At 35.6% G+C, this 17,527-nt stretch overlaps 1 protein-coding gene across 9 annotated transcripts in view; it reads right to left on the bottom strand.

Moving 5' to 3' along the window:
- The window catches only part of R3HDM1 (R3H domain containing 1), a 132,337-nt gene that overhangs the window by 72,018 nt on the left and 42,792 nt on the right, over positions 1-17,527 (bottom strand). For 6 of the 9 annotated variants that reach the window (XM_007525021.2, XM_060178041.1, XM_060178043.1 and 3 more), the window contains exons 4-9: positions 12,124-12,162; positions 11,574-11,663; positions 7,845-7,959; positions 6,682-6,760; positions 3,447-3,506; positions 3,214-3,354 (exon numbers count right to left, since the gene is read on the bottom strand). In XM_007525021.2, the coding sequence (XP_007525083.1) occupies positions 3,214-3,354; positions 3,447-3,506; positions 6,682-6,760; positions 7,845-7,959; positions 11,574-11,663; positions 12,124-12,162 (524 nt within the window). The remainder of the gene's footprint in view (positions 1-3,213; positions 3,355-3,446; positions 3,507-6,681; positions 6,761-7,844; positions 7,960-11,573; positions 11,664-12,123; positions 12,163-17,527) is intronic. The other 3 variants (XM_060178040.1, XM_060178044.1, XM_060178038.1) reach the window with 2 other exon arrangements.

Raw genomic sequence — 17,527 nt, 5'->3', positions numbered from 1 at the left:
GGGCTTAACCCGTTGTGCTACCGCCTGACTCCACTTTTTCTTTTTTTTAACCATTTCACTGATCAGCTCTGGTTTAAGGTGGTTAGGGGGATTGAACCTGGGGCTTTGGAGCCTCAGGCATGAGAATGTCTTTGCATTACCATTATGCTATCTAACCCCCCTTTAAGACTACTTTCTTAGTGCTTGAACGACTAGTAAGTTCTAAAGATAGAAGCATGCTATTTGTCAAAATTGTTTACTTTTATTAACCATTTCTGTAACTGTTCTAGTCATATATATGCTAGTCATATATGTTCAATATGAAGTAGATCTCTATGGTGTTCTGATTTACAGCCTTCTCCATATTCCAGAAGATATAAAATAATACAGTATAACTCCAGCAAACCAAAATATCGAGTTGTAATTATATTGTAGATTCATTCAAGGATATCAGAAACAATTGTGGTTAGCTAAATTTACTTTGAAAAAGAACCACAGAACTCTCTGGCATCACTAATAGCAATCAAATAACTGAGACGACACTCCACTGAAATACTTATGGAGTCATTAGTGAAAATGCCAGCTAACGTTCATGTGATTGTTTATCCAACTGCTCTCAGCTGAAAAGAATTGGTTAAGGTAATGAGAGTTCTATTTACCTTCAATTCAACTCATGTCTAAAGATTACTATCACACTTTAATAATGATATAACTAATTTAGAAAAGACTAATAGAGAAGTAGATCTTAAAAGTATAAAGGGATAGGCAGGTAATATCAGAAACACATTTCTAGCTAAAATGTAATCACTAAAGAAAAATAAGATTCTTTTCTGGTGTATAGCACCAAAGTAAAAGACTCTTGGGGTGGGGGTCGGTGAGTGGGAAGAATACAGGTCCAAGAAGGATGACAGAGGACCTAGTGGGGGTTGTATTGTTATATGGGAAACTGGGGAAGGTTATGCATGTACGAACTATTGTATTTACTGTTGGAAAAAAAAAGTTAACTGTAAAAAAAAAAAGTTCTTTTCAAAGATACCTATCTTCAGCGTAGAGGAAATAGCACGGTGGTTTAGAGAATACACTTTCAAGGCTTAAGCATCACAGGTCCCATGCTCAATCCCTGACATCACCATAAATCAGAGCTAGGCAGTGCTTAGAGGAGGGGAAGGGAACGGACAGGAGAAAAGAAGGAAAGGAGGGGAGGTGATCTTCAGAACTTTAGAGTCACTTAAACATACTAGTTTCACCAATATATTTGATTAGTTAGTAAGAAATGAAAAAAAAAAAAACTAAGTTTCAGCCAACAATGGCAGGTAAAGGCTAGGGAAACATAATTAAACCATAGGAAATGAAAAACTTCTAGATAAGACCCTGGTAAATGTGATTTCAGGGAAGACAGGAAAACAAGGAATTAAAAAGCATTATTTACAGCAACTGAAGTTGACTCCTGTTTATTAACACAAGTCCACTGCTTCGATTTATGAAATCAATATAGAAAGCTCATGAGGGGGAGTCGGGCGGTAGAGCAGTGGGTTAAGTGCACGTGGTGCAAAGTTCAAGGACTGCGTAAGGATCCCGGATCATGGCCCCAGCTCCCCCACCTGCAAGGGAATTGCTTCACAGGTGGTGAAGCAGGTCTGCAGGTGCCTATCTTTCTCTCCCCGTCTTCCCCTCTTCTCTCCATTTCTTTCTGTCCTATCTAACAACAATGACATTAATAACAATAACTACAACAACAATGAAAAACAACAAGGACAACAAAAGGGAAAATAAATAAAAAATATACATAAAAAATTTTAAAAAGAAAGCTCATTAGGCAGATCACCAACAAAGTATAAATTTTAGGAAAAGTAATCTCATTGTTTTAGGACTAGCTTAGAAACAGGCAGATGAGTTACTGTTTATGTTACAATTTTAGGTCCCTCGTACACGGGACCTTCAATTTCCAAATAGCAGTACAGACTATCTTGATTATCTAATTCATCAACACAATCAAACCATCACTTTAAAAATTACTTATTTATTTTTGATAGAGATAGAGAGAAGATGCACTCCAAGAGGTGGTGCAGTGGATAAAGTACTATACTCTCAAGCATGAGGTCCTAAATTCAATCCCCAGCAGCACATGTACCAGAGTAATGTCTGCTTCTTTCTCTCTATCTTTCTTTTTTTTTTTTATTTATTCCCTTTTGTTGCCCTTGTTGTTTTATTGTTGTAGTTATTATTGTTGTTGTTAATGTCATCGTTGCTGGATACAACAGAGAGAAATGGAGAGAGGAGGGGAAGACAGAGAGGGGGAGAGAAAGACAGACACCTGCAGACCTGCTTCACTGCCTGTGAAGCGACTCCCCTGCAGATGGGGAGCCAGGGGCTCAAACCAGAATCCTTATGCTGGTCCTTGCGCTTAGCGCCACCAGCGCTTAACCCGCTGCGCTACTGCCCGACTCCCTCTCCTATCTTTCTAATGAATAAATAAATATGATCTTGAGAGAGACAGAGACAGAGAGAGAGAGAGAGAAAGGGAGAGAGGGAAAATATGAGGAAAGCGGGAGGTGGAGAGGTGGAGGGAGAGAGAGAGAGGCAGAGAGAGAGAGAGAGAGAGTGAAAGAAACAGAAAGAGAGAGAGGCACCTACAGCACTGCTTCACAGTGAAGCTTTATCCCCTGAAGGTGAGGACTTGAACCCAAGTCCTTGCACTTTAATATGTGCTCTATTGGTTGAGCCCCTTCCCAGCCTTACAAGTTCCAAATTTTCACCCAAGCAAAAACACTTCTCTAATCTTCTAAATACACCCGTCAATTATATTGGATTTTCTTCTATGCAATAATACATTAAGAATTTTCTGATAACCCACAGCTCACAGTGGGGGACACATGCCATGGATAATTAAGACCAATAGTCTTATTTTAAGATTGGGGTGGGGGAGGATAAAGCAGGGTGGAAAAAGCTGGTAAACTGATAAAAGCTAATTATATGTGAGGGTGTCAGGTCTGTTTCCCCTTCCCCTTAATGTGTCTGGTCACAGCTATCTAAAAACAATCATAACAGCATAGTTATCAATTATGATAGTATGACATCTGGCATTTATTTTTGGTTCATTTAAAAAAAAAAATTTGATCAGAGTCCAGATAATCCAATGTATAAGGTTATTGTGACAGGTCACTAGGTCCAATAAAATACAAAAAGCATTAGCGTACACACATATATCATGTGCCCACATTTCTTGATACTTACATTCTGGTATTGCTAGTTTTGTTTACTATGACAGCCTTCCCACTTTGATCAACATTGTGGTCTAATCCAAAGTAAGCGGCTACTCTATGTAATAGCATCCTATGGTAAGATGTCATTGGGGGAAATTTTTTTCGTGGAGACCTAGACATAGGATTAAAAAAAAAAAATCAGTTTAGTAAGTCAAGGAAAACTTTAATGGATAATTTGTCTTCTTGATAAGTGTAATGACTTACTCATTATTACCAATGAAATCTAATATTTCCTGTTCCAATTTCAACAGCGTCATTCTGTCCCTGAAATAAAAGATAAAGACTCTTATATGTTTAATACTGACAGAAAATCACAAATGCTCACTATCCATGGCTAATTTTCCCATTTAGAGACTGTTTATAGAGGGAAAACACATGTTTGGCAACAGAATATGTATATACTTGGTAAACAGTAACATGAATTTGAAGGAAAGATGATTCTTAGTCTAATTCTTTATTATGGAAAATATCAGACATATGTAGAATATAGTATAATGAACCTTAATGTAGTCACTACTTAACATCAACACTTACCAACATGTGACAATTCTATTTTTTTAAGATGTATCTGTATATGAATTAATGAGAAAGAACCAGAGCATCACTCTGTCACATGTGAACTTAGAACCTGATCCATCATACCATCTCCTGGGTCACAACAAGTGGCAATTCTTTACACGGATATATTTTTTGCTACTAAGTGTCACTACACCAGAGTCTGTTCTGTAAATATATATATAGTAAAAGCATATAATTCTATTTCCTTACTCAATAAAGCTGAGAGGTAGCAGGGAAACAGACATCTTTAGTTAGGTCCATGCCTTTGTTAACATACTAAACTCTATAAAACAGCACTTTAAAGAACATGCAACCACAATAGAATACTCCTGTGGGGATATAATACTAGCATATAGGTAGGACTATAGCAGAGAAATGTGTACTAGATTACTAACTCACAATGGAAGGACTTTTCAAGTCATCTTATAAAGTTAAGAATGTGAAAGCCCCCTATAAAAATAAAAATTAACAAAAACTACAACTAACCCCCCCCCCGGCCATGGCAAACAAATAAGGACTCTAGAGAGTACTTGCACGAACTCCTTTATACCACTAGAGTCCTATTTAATGCACACAGGCTGTAACATATTAATGGTACCACTCCCCAGAGGACCTCCATGCTCACACAGTAAGAACACTGCTCACAGGAGTATTTCTGTGCTCTCGGTATATTTTGTGCACAAATGAAAAAAAAAAATCATAGAACCTAGAAGTAGAAATAGTAGTTAAACAGATCAGACCCCAGACTTCAGTATATCAAAAACCAAAAAAAAAAAAAAAAGTTTGTTTGCATTCTAAATAAGCCACATAAAAGAACATATATATATCCCTCTCAAATTGTGAGATGACATAATAATGTTCGCCATCCTGAGGTTTGATCTGCCTTCTACCCTAATAAGAAAGTAACATAAAACTGAGTCATGTCTGATCATACCTTTTAAAAAATATATATTAATAGGGAAATCACATAAAAACATACATACTGGGTGATTTCTAAACCAAAAGCTGAAAGCAGAATTTCATGTCAAGATAGAATTTTACAACATTCAGTTCATTCCCAAAGGTGGTTCATCATTACTATTACCATTCTTGGTATGTGGTAGTACTGGTCTCCAATCCTTTTACTAATCTTCCTACCCAGTTAATTACTACCTCAAATTTTAATTACCTTCTTCATTAGTTATTTTCATCATTATTGCTACAAGTCCAAGTAATGAGGGTTATCTGACCTGGATACTACATTTCCTATTCTTTACTGGAAAATTTCACATTATCAAGGCATGCTTCTTTACTTGCCAAGCTCCTTCCTTTGTCAGGAAGGAAGGAAAGAGAAAAGAGGGAGGGAGGAAGGGAGGGAGGGAGGGAAGAAGATGGGTCAGGCAGAGTTACTATTTATCTTGTTCCTCAACCCAACCTCCATTAGCTGCTATCACATGGAAAGGCCCAGGGCCAGGTGATAGCACACCTGGCGTAGTGCACACATCACATGGAAAAGACTTTTCATTTAGATGGTTCTTCTTTAGGGGTTTTTGTTGAATATTAAAATTAGTAACAAGGTAATACTGAACAATAAATCTTCAGTGAACATAAAAGTCAAACAGAAGCATAGCAGGAGATAAGCCTAAGGGAGACTCAAGAGAGTTGTTCAGGTTTTCTCGCAAACATACATTTTCTATCTAATGAAATGGGTTCATTTCTATCTCAGTGTATCTTAAGTAACGGCCTCTGGGAAGTTATTATCTGGAGAAGATTGAGAAGGTATCTTACCTATTAGGTCTTCTACTCCCAGAAAGTGTTAATCAGATAATTTGTGAGTTTTTTTTTTTTTTTGGATAAAAAAAGCCTTAAAAAAAAAAAAACCTGATACATTGATATAACAAGAGTTTTGCAATTAAAGAAATGATTTAACTCTTTGGGTTTTAAGATCTTTGGGTTGAAGTTTTATAAACTGAGAACAAAAATACAACATTTAAGGAAGTAAAAAAATAAATAAAAATCTCAGTACTGGTGCTGGGCAGCGGTTCACCCAACTGAGTGTACATATTACAATGTACAAGGACCCAGGTTCAAGCCTCCCAGCCCCCACATGCAGGGAGGAAGCTTAAGAATGGTGAAGTAGTAGTGTTACAGGGCTCCCTATCTATCTATCTATCTATCTATCTATCTATCTATCTATCTATCTCTTTCCCTTTATATCTCCCCCTTCCCTCTTGATCTCAAATCTCATTACGAATGAATATACAAAATTCTCATTTGGTTGAGTGTATTATTGAAAAGCATAGTATTTATTTATTTATAAGCATATATTTATTTATTAGAGTCCCTGCTAGAAGAGACTGAATATAGGGACTCACATGTGAGGCATATACTCTACTATGGAACAACATACTTAAGACTGTTTGTCTGCTTGTTTTCATGATCATCAATTATGTTTATTCTTCTTTTTTATCAGAGCACTGCTCAGCTCTGGTTTACAGGATTGAACCTGAGATCAGAGATTCAGGCATGAAAGTCTTTTTGAATAACCATTATGCTCTCTACTCAGTCCTAATGAATTACCTTTCTACCTCAGTTGATCTTAGCTGAAAGATTGAGAATAGATATCTTTCTTTTTTAGTAAGTCAATATATTACTAGCTTTATATTTTGTAGTATTTATACAAGAGTATGAATTTTTAGATGAAAGTGGCGTGCATAATTCAAAAAGATATTTACAAATGTGCATATAGTAGACCAATAACATCTTAGCCCTATCTAAAATGTTTCTGGGGTACTTCAAATAATGCAATCTAAATCTAATATTATAACTCAGTAATGAAAACATGTATAGCAATATTATGGTACTCTAGAAGCAATGCAAACCTTATAAATTCAGTTTTTACCTGGGATTGTTTTTTAATGTATTTACTAAAAATTCATGTAGATCTATGCCAGTTGAATCAGTGTATTCTTGACTGGAATCTAAAAAAACAACAACACAAAAACCCAGCATAAAGTTGCTTGAAAACAAATCCCTTCAATTTTTACAAATGATACATATATTAAATAAAATAAAATGTCCCCACTGGAAAAAAAAATGACAAGGAAGGAAAAGGAAATTTTGATGAGCTCTGGATGACCACTATTTTTCCATTCCCATATAATGAGCATGATATGGGTCATATATTATTGCAGTTGCATGCACATCCTTTTAAAATATAAGATCTCTCACACATGCCAGGTTAATTTGCTATGAATTCTTTAAAAATTGTATATCCTCATCACGAAACTCAAACTCAAAAATGCCTCCGTTATTGAAATTATAATGATTTAGATAATTTAAAACTTCTGAGGCAGAGCCATTGTAGATGTATTTGTAGAAAATCAGGACTAGTTATAAATGGAGGCAATAATTTGAAAGCAGACAGGAATTTCAGTTCAGAAAGAATACTCACTTAATTATATCAGGTCTATCTCTAGAGGCTTTTATAATATTCTTTCACATACTCATATTTATTTTTTCCCCTTAAGTGCAATATCCATGTAATGTTTATACTACTGGACAAAATTGAGCTTCTACATTATTTATTGACTTACATTGCTAGATGATGGTGAAATAACTCAAAATTTATTATGAAAATAAACATTTGGGGAGTCCAAAAACTGTCTTATTGGAAACTGACTATTGTTTCATCATCTCTGTATACTCTCAAGAACTAAAGTTCGACATTCAATTAATTAATTAATTCAATTAATCGACATTCAAATTAGAGTGATTCCAATATCTCAATTTGTGGGACATAACCATAAGAAATCACAACAGCTAGTTTTTTTCCTCTGTGATTCTGGACTCTACAGTAGTTTTTTGGCTGAAGCAGATTACTGAAGTTCTGAATTGTGTTACTGTTAATACCATTTTGTCCAGAAGATCAATTACTCTCAAATCTTGAATCTGTTTGTAAATTTTAAATATATGATGTATAGCTTTTAGAGGAAGCAAAGGATGGAATTATCAGTAGTGAAATAAAAATAAAAATAAATAAAAAAATAAAAAGAAATTGCAAACCTCTTGATAACATTTTTCTAGGCAACTTATCATTGACTTTTTCTTTTTCTGCTTCATCTTTTGAGGGCTTCTCTTCTTTTTCAAATGATTGTGTTAACTGGATTTTAATTTTCTCCTGTTGAAAGATAAAAGTAGTTACTAAATGAAAATATACAGTGACTTATTTAATACAATTTTTTATACAAAATTGTAAGCAGGTGTAAAATCAGAGATGCTTATTATTATATTCAATAAGATCCCTCAAACTAGAGTAAACTTGAAAAAGTACTATTCTTTACAGTAAAGTTTTGATAGAAAATGTAACATTTAAATTTTGAGTAGAATTTATCCTTTGAAATATATAGTCAAAATTCTCTTAGAGAAAATATAAAGTATTTATTTGTAAAATCCCCTTATACAATCAGAACCAGTCTTCTTATACTCTTTACTGCAATGAAGATGCTACAGCAAAGCAAAAACACATTTTCATCAATAATGGAAATAATTCATGAGTGTGAAGTCAATAGTTTACAAAAATATGTTTAAGGACTCATAATTACATAATATTTAATTCTTTTGACAAATGTAAATGCACTTTTTCAAAATAAAGTCACATGGCTTTATGTTCCATTGAGATTTATGTGTTACTATTCTTTCAGTTACCACAAAGTTGTTTCAGAAAAATTTCAAGCAAGATTGTTTTCCTTCCAGATACATAATATTTAATTTTTTTTTTTTAACAAGCAGGACTTTATGCATGTGCCTAACCCTCTTTTTCATTCACATGGAGAGAGGGACAAAAATAACAGTATTAGAGTAGTTTCTGGTGTTGTGGCACTTTTATGTGGTGTGGGACTAAACCTTGGGTCACCTGGTGAATACTTTCTCAGGGCCTGTAATATTTAGTTTTAAAGTAAACACATCATAAAAAAGCAACATTCTAAATTTCACTGTAAAAAAATGTCATTACATGCTATGTCAGAAACCAAAGTAATTACTGAAAATTAATACAGCTTAAAAAATCACACAAATCTATTCAAACAAAGTTATTAAAAGAGATAGGGAATTTCCACCAAAAAGTAGCGTATCTGTAGGCTAATATATACTGCTGCTATTCCGTGAGTAAAAATATAAACCAGAGAATTACTTAAATTTACTGGGTGGTGGCTGGTGATTGTAGTAGGTGCAAGATAAACTAATATTAAAGGAAATATAAATTCAGGAGTCCTCTTAAGTTGTAGTCACCAAACTTTCCATTATATTTCCCCTTATACTTTGTTTTGAAATATCACTTGGCTGAATTTCAGGTCAAATAAATACATATCCCAAAAGATTTGCAGACAGTTATTTTCATTTCCTTTGAATTCTGCTTCCCATTCCATATCATTCAAATGTGCTCAGAATACAGGACAAGAGCTATGCACTGGTTTTACGTTCTCCTTCAGCTTGATTACCAAACATCAACTCAACACATTCATTGAGCCATTTTTCTCCTTTTCAAACTGACTTTGAAAAGAACTTGTTTTCATAATTATAAAACAGATATTTAAAAGGAATCTCAGAACAGTGATGTAGAATTAGAATGTCTAGAAGTTTCCCTGATTTGTATCTTCTACTCTTGTTACTCAAGGATAATCTATAAAATCCAAGTTAGAAGTATTGATTTTGGGGGCTAGGTGGTGGTGCACCTGGCTGAGCACACACTTTACACTGCGTAAAGGACCCAGTCTCAACCACTCAGCCACCACCTGTGGGGGGGAGGGGTCCTGGCCTCACAGGTAGTGAAGAAGTGCTGTAGGCGTCTCTATCTCCCCCTTTCCTCTAGATTTTGATAGAAATCAAATAAATAAATAATTAAAAAGTAATACTGATTTTGGGGACCAGGCAGTGGCAAACCTGGATGGATGAGTGCACAAATTACCATGTACAAGGACCCAGATTCAAGTCCCTGGTCTCCTCTTACAAAGGAGAATCTTCAGGAGTGATGAAACAGTGCTACAGGTATCTTTTTCTCTCTCCCTTACTCCTTCACTTCTCCTCTCAATTTCTGTCTCTAGTCAATAAAATTAAATAATAATATAAAGTATTGATTTCACATTTAATCCTTTACTAAAAATCATTTCAATGACTATCAGATTTTATTTCTAAATTCTCTGTAATCACATGTACTTTAATTATAAACAAACCTGTTAAGATAATCTATAGTAAAAATCTAGTAGATTTAGTGTACTGAAGCTTTGTTCTCAGTAGCAAATACATGAGGCATATTTTAAATGATTAGTTCCTTAAAGTCTTCTTACTATAAATAGCTAGAAATATAGCCTCTCCATAGGAAGCTGTAGTCCCTTTACTTTTCACTCTGTCGCTGGCATGTTGTAGAAGTCACTTCCTTCTCAGAACCACTCATGAAACATAAGTGACCTCTCTCAGAATTGCCTCTAAACCCTCTGAATAATACAATGGTTCTGCAATCATTATTTACTGAAGGTCTGTCATCAAATATTGGTTGGAAATTAGCATATTTCATGAGAAATAATTTATTTCCCAATTTTCATTCAGATACAATTCACTTAAATCAACTTGGAAAAAGACTTTCTACTCAAAGAACTATATGTGCTTTCAAGAGCAACAGATTACATACAGTAGAATAGGTTCTGATATAACTACCATTTAATTCAACTTTTTGAATCCCAAATGTAAAAACTTATTTGTGATAACTTACATACCAATATATAACACATACTCCAGATCCTAATTTTTCTCATAGAATCACAACCTCTTGTCTCAAAATATAACTATGAATATATTATAAATTAATTCACCATCCTTCCCAATATGTACATATATAGAGAAACAAATATGTACATAGATAAATTGCATTTTCTGCCATGTATTATTTATTTATTTTGGTGAGGAGGAAGAGGTCAAAACACTGCTCAGCTCTGGCTTATGGTTGTGCTGGGGATTGAATCTGGAACCTAGGAGCCTTAGAAAGTCTTTTGCATAACCATTATACTGTCTCCCCAGCCATATATAATTTTTTTTTAAGATTTATATCATTTGATAGAAAGAAAGAAATTGAGAGGGAGATGGGGAAATGGAGAAGTAACAAAAGAGACACCTGTAGCATTGCTTTACCACTCATGAAATACCCTCCCCCTCCCTGTGTAGGTGAGGACTAGGGGCTTGAATCTGAGTCCTTGAAAAAAGTAATGTGTGCACTCTACCAGATGTGCCACAGCCTGGCCCCCAGTTGTTCTTTATTTTACACATACACAAAAAAGAAAAACTATATGTAGATTGGATAGTTATTACAGTGAAGTTACATGAAAAGTGACTTCACCATGCATTCAATAATTTATCAAACTGAAGACTATTCTTTATATACAAGCAGTAAGCGTTTTATAACTATGTCAGTCAAACTAAAAGACACGTTTCATGATAATTATTTCATTAATATTCTACTTTCGTTATATGATCCTCACTATATTCTTTTCCAAAGAAAAGTCACTTCACTAAACCTTAGATTGAGGTGACAAGTTTTACAACTTTTTGTCTCCATTTAGAGTGGCAAGTATCAAATCAGTCTCACTTAGAAAAATAAAACAAATAAATGAATATATCACACATAAGCATATACAGCTTTTCTTTAACCTTATGAAAAAAATACCTCCCAAGAAGCAAGGTATCCCACCATGTCTTTAAGTAACAGCTTTTTCTTTCTTTCCTTTCCTTTTTTTTTTTTTTTACCTGGTTCTCCTGCGATAGTTCTGTTGTTGGGGGTGGTGGTGATTCTTCACACACTGCAAGGCTCCGAACTAGCTTTAACTTTGAGCTTGACTAAAGGAAAGTATTTAAAATTAACACTACAGTTAATAAACCTAGGGCCTATTCAAAAGCCCCCTAGTTTCTTTATAATTAGTTTCTGCCATGTATAAAGTAGGTGAAATGTACAAGCTATATACATCATTAAATATTACTAAAACCCTTTGTGAAAAGGAAAAACAAAAATGGTGTGGTTTTGGAAAATTATAACAATAACAAGAATGGGAATCATTCTAGTCTCAAACCCAAATAACAGATAAGAAAGCCATCATCTTTATGAAGAACCACTAAAGCTATAAAAGCGATGCATAAAAGCAACTATGCAAGACAAACCCCCCCCCAAATAAACAAAATAAGCTTTCTGCCCCAAACAAAATATGATAAAACTAAACTGAATGCAGTGCCATATGAAAACAAGAACTCATCAAGCATGAAGGACGGCCCTTGGCATGCCAGCATAAAATATTTACTATACCTTAGACCTTTTTGACTGTCCAAATGACTGCAATGGCCGCTGAATACACAAGAAAGATTTGTATTAAATTTCATATTGTAACAGTAAGTTTGCTTCTTATTCAAAAGTACTAAGCCACAGAGAAACCAACTGCACGAAGTGTGGAAAATGATGAAATCAAATTTGGTTTTCAAGTTAAAGAACATGAATCTTCCCCAGAAGCACACTTTGCAGAAGAGTCTCTTAAATGCTGTGGGTTACATTTCCTTTAAGTCAGCAAGTGGCCACAATCTCTTTGATCACTAAACTAAATGGAACATATAAAATAACTTACTAGAAAGAAGCAAAAATAAAATGTATTTCTTCAGCATTTTGTAACACAGTACACTTCAGTCAATATCAAACACACACACACACAGCTTCAGACATTGCACAGTGACTAGTGCATTAGACTTAAATGCACACTCCAGAGTGCGATCCTGAGCACTCCCTCTCTTCTCTCATGTAAAAAAATCACACACACACTCTCTCTCTCTCTCTCTCTCTCTCTCAGTAGCTGGTGCTCAGAAAAACACCAGACCCTGCCTATATACTGAACCCTTTCAGCACTGTAAAAATCATACCAGCAGTTACAAGTGATGGAATTCTATTTGCTTTGGCTGATGGTAAGGCAATGAAACAAATGAAAGGAAGAGACAATGGTTCCAACAGACATGTTCAGACTGACTCTCAGGTCATCAATTATGTGGCTGGGTTCTGGCTGGTGATGATAGGGATTTTACTGTGAAGCCAGATGAAGTGCCTTTAAATCAGAATAAAAAAAAAAGTTTGGGTTTGGGTGGTGGCGCACCTGGTCAAGTGTATATGTTACAGTGTTCAAGGACCTGGGTTCAAGCCACCAGTCCCCGTCTACAGGTGGAAAGCTTTGTGAGTGGTGAAGCAGGGCTGCAGGTGTCTCTCTCCCCCCATTCCCCTTGATTTCTGGCTGCTTATATCCAATAAATAAAAATCAAAAAAATAAAAAAAGGCAAAATTTTAAATGCACTTTCCTTTTCCCTAATTTCTTCCAATATATTGGTTGTCAGAAGAGTCATGATGAATTTTTTTGCATAGAAAAATACATCATAAGTTTTCTGACAACCTAATGCTATATAATCCAAAACCCAAATAGTAAAGATCTTCAGTATCTATTACTTGTACTCATTTAGTCAGGAAGCCACTTTGTACCAGACAGGAATGAAGTCAAAAGGCTTAGATTAGTATGCTTCATACATGTTTTTAAATTGACACTATCCTGATATGAAAAGAAAAACAAGACTTTCATACAAAACAGAAAAAGAGCATCTGCAGTAACCCTGTGTCCTGTAAATCTTTTTGAGCCCAATGTTTTGAGATAAGACAAATCTGTCTGGGATTTTGGGCAATGGGGATTAAATTCTGGGATCAGTCATATCACAAATCAGCAGTAGCAACAAAAGTAAAAAAGGGGGTAAAGAAAAGTGGGTCTCTGTTTCAGCTAAGAGAAGAAAATGGCACATTTTTTATACACACTTATGCACATGACAGTGTTACCTAAGAAGGGTCCTGCATAGTGTACTGTTTTCTATGTCTCTTTTTAAAATATTTATTTATTTATTTTCCCTTTTGTAGCCCTTGTTGTTTTTTATTGTTGTTGCTATTGATGTCATCATTGTTAGACAGGACAGAGAGAAATGGAGAGAGGAGGGGAAGACAGAGAGGGGGAGTGAAAGATAGACACCTGCAGACCTGCTCCACCACCTGTGAAGCGACTCCCCTGCAGGTGGGGAGCCGGGGGCTCCAACAGGGAACCCTACACCGGTTGTTGCACTTTGCGCCACATGAGCTTAATCCACTGTGCGGATTAAAACAGCTTAATCCACTGTGCGGATTACTCTCTTCTTTAGTATGTTCAAGATGGTCTCTAATGGTCTATAACTCCTAATGTTACATAAGTAAAGATTTACAAAAAATAAATATATAAAAGGCTGGAAAAGTTGGTAGGTAGACAAAAACTAGGCAAAATGAACAAGGGTAAATGAATTCTAAAGCAATTCCTGGGAAAAGAATTTGATAACTGTCTTTTGTTAATCCCTTCCAACCCCCAAGTATCAATAGTACAAACTGCTAGGAACAAATGCAGATGATGATTAATAATTAGTGTATAGAACTGCATTTATATGAAAAGGGGCTGAATTAACTTTCTGGCTTTGCTTATTATTATAATTGACGCTGATTAGTTTATTTCAGCTTATTCATATTTATATTACAAAAATTCATAGTACTTATACTAATTTTTTTTCCTTTTTATTGGGGGATTAATGGTTTACGTCAGCAGTAAAGTAGAGTAGTTGGTAACATTTCTGTTTTTCACACATCACTCTAACCCTCCCTCCACATAGGTCTTCATGCGCCATCATGATCCAGGATGCAAACACTCCGCCCCGCCTCAGAGTCCTTTACTTTGGTTCTAATTCTTAAGGTTCTTGAATATGATCAAAAGGCGGCAGGTTTTTAAGAAGATACTCACAGATGGATTAAATCTCTACAAAGACCATAGTTGTACTCTTAAGCTAAGAGCAAGTTCAAATTACTGTATGATTTAGACAAGGATTTCTCAATAATGGCACAAGGTAGACTGATTAAGAAGAAGCCTCTTCATTACATGCTTTATCAATTAAGTAATCTAATACCCATTAATCTAACAGTTGGAGAAGTATAGCCTGTACCCTGAGTTTTCTGGTAGCCTTACTGCATTGTCATTGCCTTTTTGTCTCTTGCTTCCCCCTTGTTCCCCCCTTTAAAGAATTGCATGCCCACCTGCAGGGGAGTTGCTTCATAAGCGGTGAAGCAGGTCTGCAGATGTCTATCTTTCTCTCCTCCCTCTCTGTCTTCCCCATCTCTCTCCATTTCTCTCTGTCTGATCCAACAATGATGACAATAGTAACTACAACAATTAAAAAACAAGGGCAACAAAAGGGAATAAAAAAAAAAAAAGTGCATGGCAGTGGTCCAGGAGGTGGTGCAATAGATAAAGCACTAGATTCTCAACTGTGAGGTCCTAAATTCAATCCCCCGCAGCACATTTATTAGAGTGATGTCTGGTTCTTTTCTTTCTCCTATCTTCTACATTAATATAAAATCCTTTAAAAAATTGCACTGCAGAAAGGAGTAGATAATAAAAACAGCTTTCTAAAGAAGAGATTCATACAATGCTCTCTAGATATGTGAAAATGGTCCACTTCATTCATCATTAGATAAATGTAAATTAAAACCACATTGAGATACCACCTCACTCCTGTGAGAATGGCCTTCATCAACAAAACAGGAAAGGAAAAGTGTTGGAGAGGATGTGGGGAGAGAGGAAATCTATTACACTGCTGGTGAGAACACAAGCTGGTGCAATCACTATTGAGAACAGTATGGAGAATCCTGAAACAAATACAAATGGAAATACCTTATGATCCAGAAATTCCACACCTAGGTGTTTATCTAAGATATGAAAACATTAATTCAAAGGGATATATGCAACCCCAAGCTCATAGCTGCATTATTTACAAAAGCCAACATATGGGAGCAACCTAAATGCCCTGACAGATGACTGGATAAAGAAGTTATGAGAGGGAGTTGGGCAGTAGCGCAGGGGGTTAAGCGCAGGTGACACAAGACAGAGGGAGAGAGAAAGATAGACACCCGCAGACCTGCTTCACCACCTGCGAAGCAAACCCCCTGCAGGCAGGGAGCTAGGGGCTCAAACCAGGAGCCTTACCCTCGCCCTTGAGCTTCGCGCCATGTGTGCTTAACCCGGTGCACCACTGCCCAGCTCCCTGTTAAAGACTTTTATGTACACCATCACTCCCCTCCATAAAATGGTAAAAATAATGACAATAATAAAATTTTAGCACATTAAAAAGAAAAACATAAATTCTTATTCATAGGTGGGACTTAAGAAACAGAAGTGGATAGCACAGGGAGAAACTAATTAGCTATGGGCTACTGCAGCAGATCTAAGAACTCCTAAAGGGAAGTGACATCAGGGGCATGGTGAGAAACCAATATCCTAAGGTAAAGGAAGATAGCAAGTTGGTGAAGGGAATGGGGTGCTGACACCCATCATCAGGAGCTAGAAACTGTACACATATGAAAACAGGCATGTAAATTGTTATTTCACCAGTAAATTACTTACTATTATTATTTTTTAACCAGGACACTGCTCAGCTCTGGATTATAGTGGTGCAGGGGACTAAACCTGGGACTTTGGAGCCTCAGGTATGAAAGTTTCTTTGCATAACCATTATGCTACACCCATTCCACCAGTAAATTACTTTTAAAAAGAAAATAAATCTACAAAAGATTATAGTTCAAAACAAAATTATAATGACAAGGATAACATATATATATATTGTTTTTCTTTTCATAATCTTTTTGTTTATTATTGGACAGAGACAGAGAGAAATTGAGAGAGAAGGAAAGAGACAGAGACATTTGCAAACCTGCCTCACCACTAGTGAAGATTTCCCCCTGCACGTGGGGACCAGGGGTTTGAACCTGGGTTCTTTTGCACTGTAATGTTTGTGCTCAACCAGGTGTGTCAACACCTGCCCCCCCCCAATATTTTATTTAGAGGAGAGAATCACAAGATTTATAAAAGTCATGGTCAGTGAGCTAATCTTATAAAGCTGAAAAATCAAGGATAATTCAATATATTCTTTAATTAAAATAAACTTTACTAAGTGTAATATTAAAATGATAGCCAGAAAATTAAGACTTAGATAAAAGGTATGCTTATTTTTTTAAATATTTCCATTTTCCTAAGTCACTTTAAATATTACTATGCTGAAGTAAGTCAACAGATTTATACTATATTCATAGTAGCTGCCTTTCAAAATGATAAAAAGTAGAAAATGTTTCTTGAATATTCTTAATAGGAAAGCTTTATTGTCACTAGAAGTCCAATGCACTATCCATTGCGCCAGAGACAACTAATAGAAAAGCTTTATTAATTTTCATGCATATCTTAATTTCAGTAGCAATTAATAGTTGGCATGTTTAAAATGAAACTTTCAGGCAATGTCAAAGAAAATGAAATGCTTAGTTAATATGTTGGGGGAAGAAAAGTTAGCTCCTAATAGATAATTGCAAATTAAATTAATAGACATAGTCTGAAGGTCCAGGAAGTCTCACAGTGAGTATGATGGTGGACCAAGAGGACCAAGGTCCTGAGTTCAATTCCTTACATCCCATTCACCAAGAGTGATGCTTTATATGTTAACTCTCTTTTCAGCCACCAGGTTCCAGATGCTACCATGATGCCAAGTGGACTTCCCTGGGCAGACAACCCCACCAATGTCCTAGAGCCCCACCTCACTAGGGAAAGAGAAAGACAGGTTGGGAGTATAGATCAACC

The sequence above is a fragment of the Erinaceus europaeus genome, chromosome 18 (genome assembly GCF_950295315.1).
Source record: "Erinaceus europaeus chromosome 18, mEriEur2.1, whole genome shotgun sequence".
Taxonomy (NCBI): domain Eukaryota; kingdom Metazoa; phylum Chordata; class Mammalia; order Eulipotyphla; family Erinaceidae; genus Erinaceus; species Erinaceus europaeus.
The sequence above is the reverse complement of the archived record's forward strand: the minus strand, read 5'-3'. Positions and strand labels throughout refer to the sequence as shown.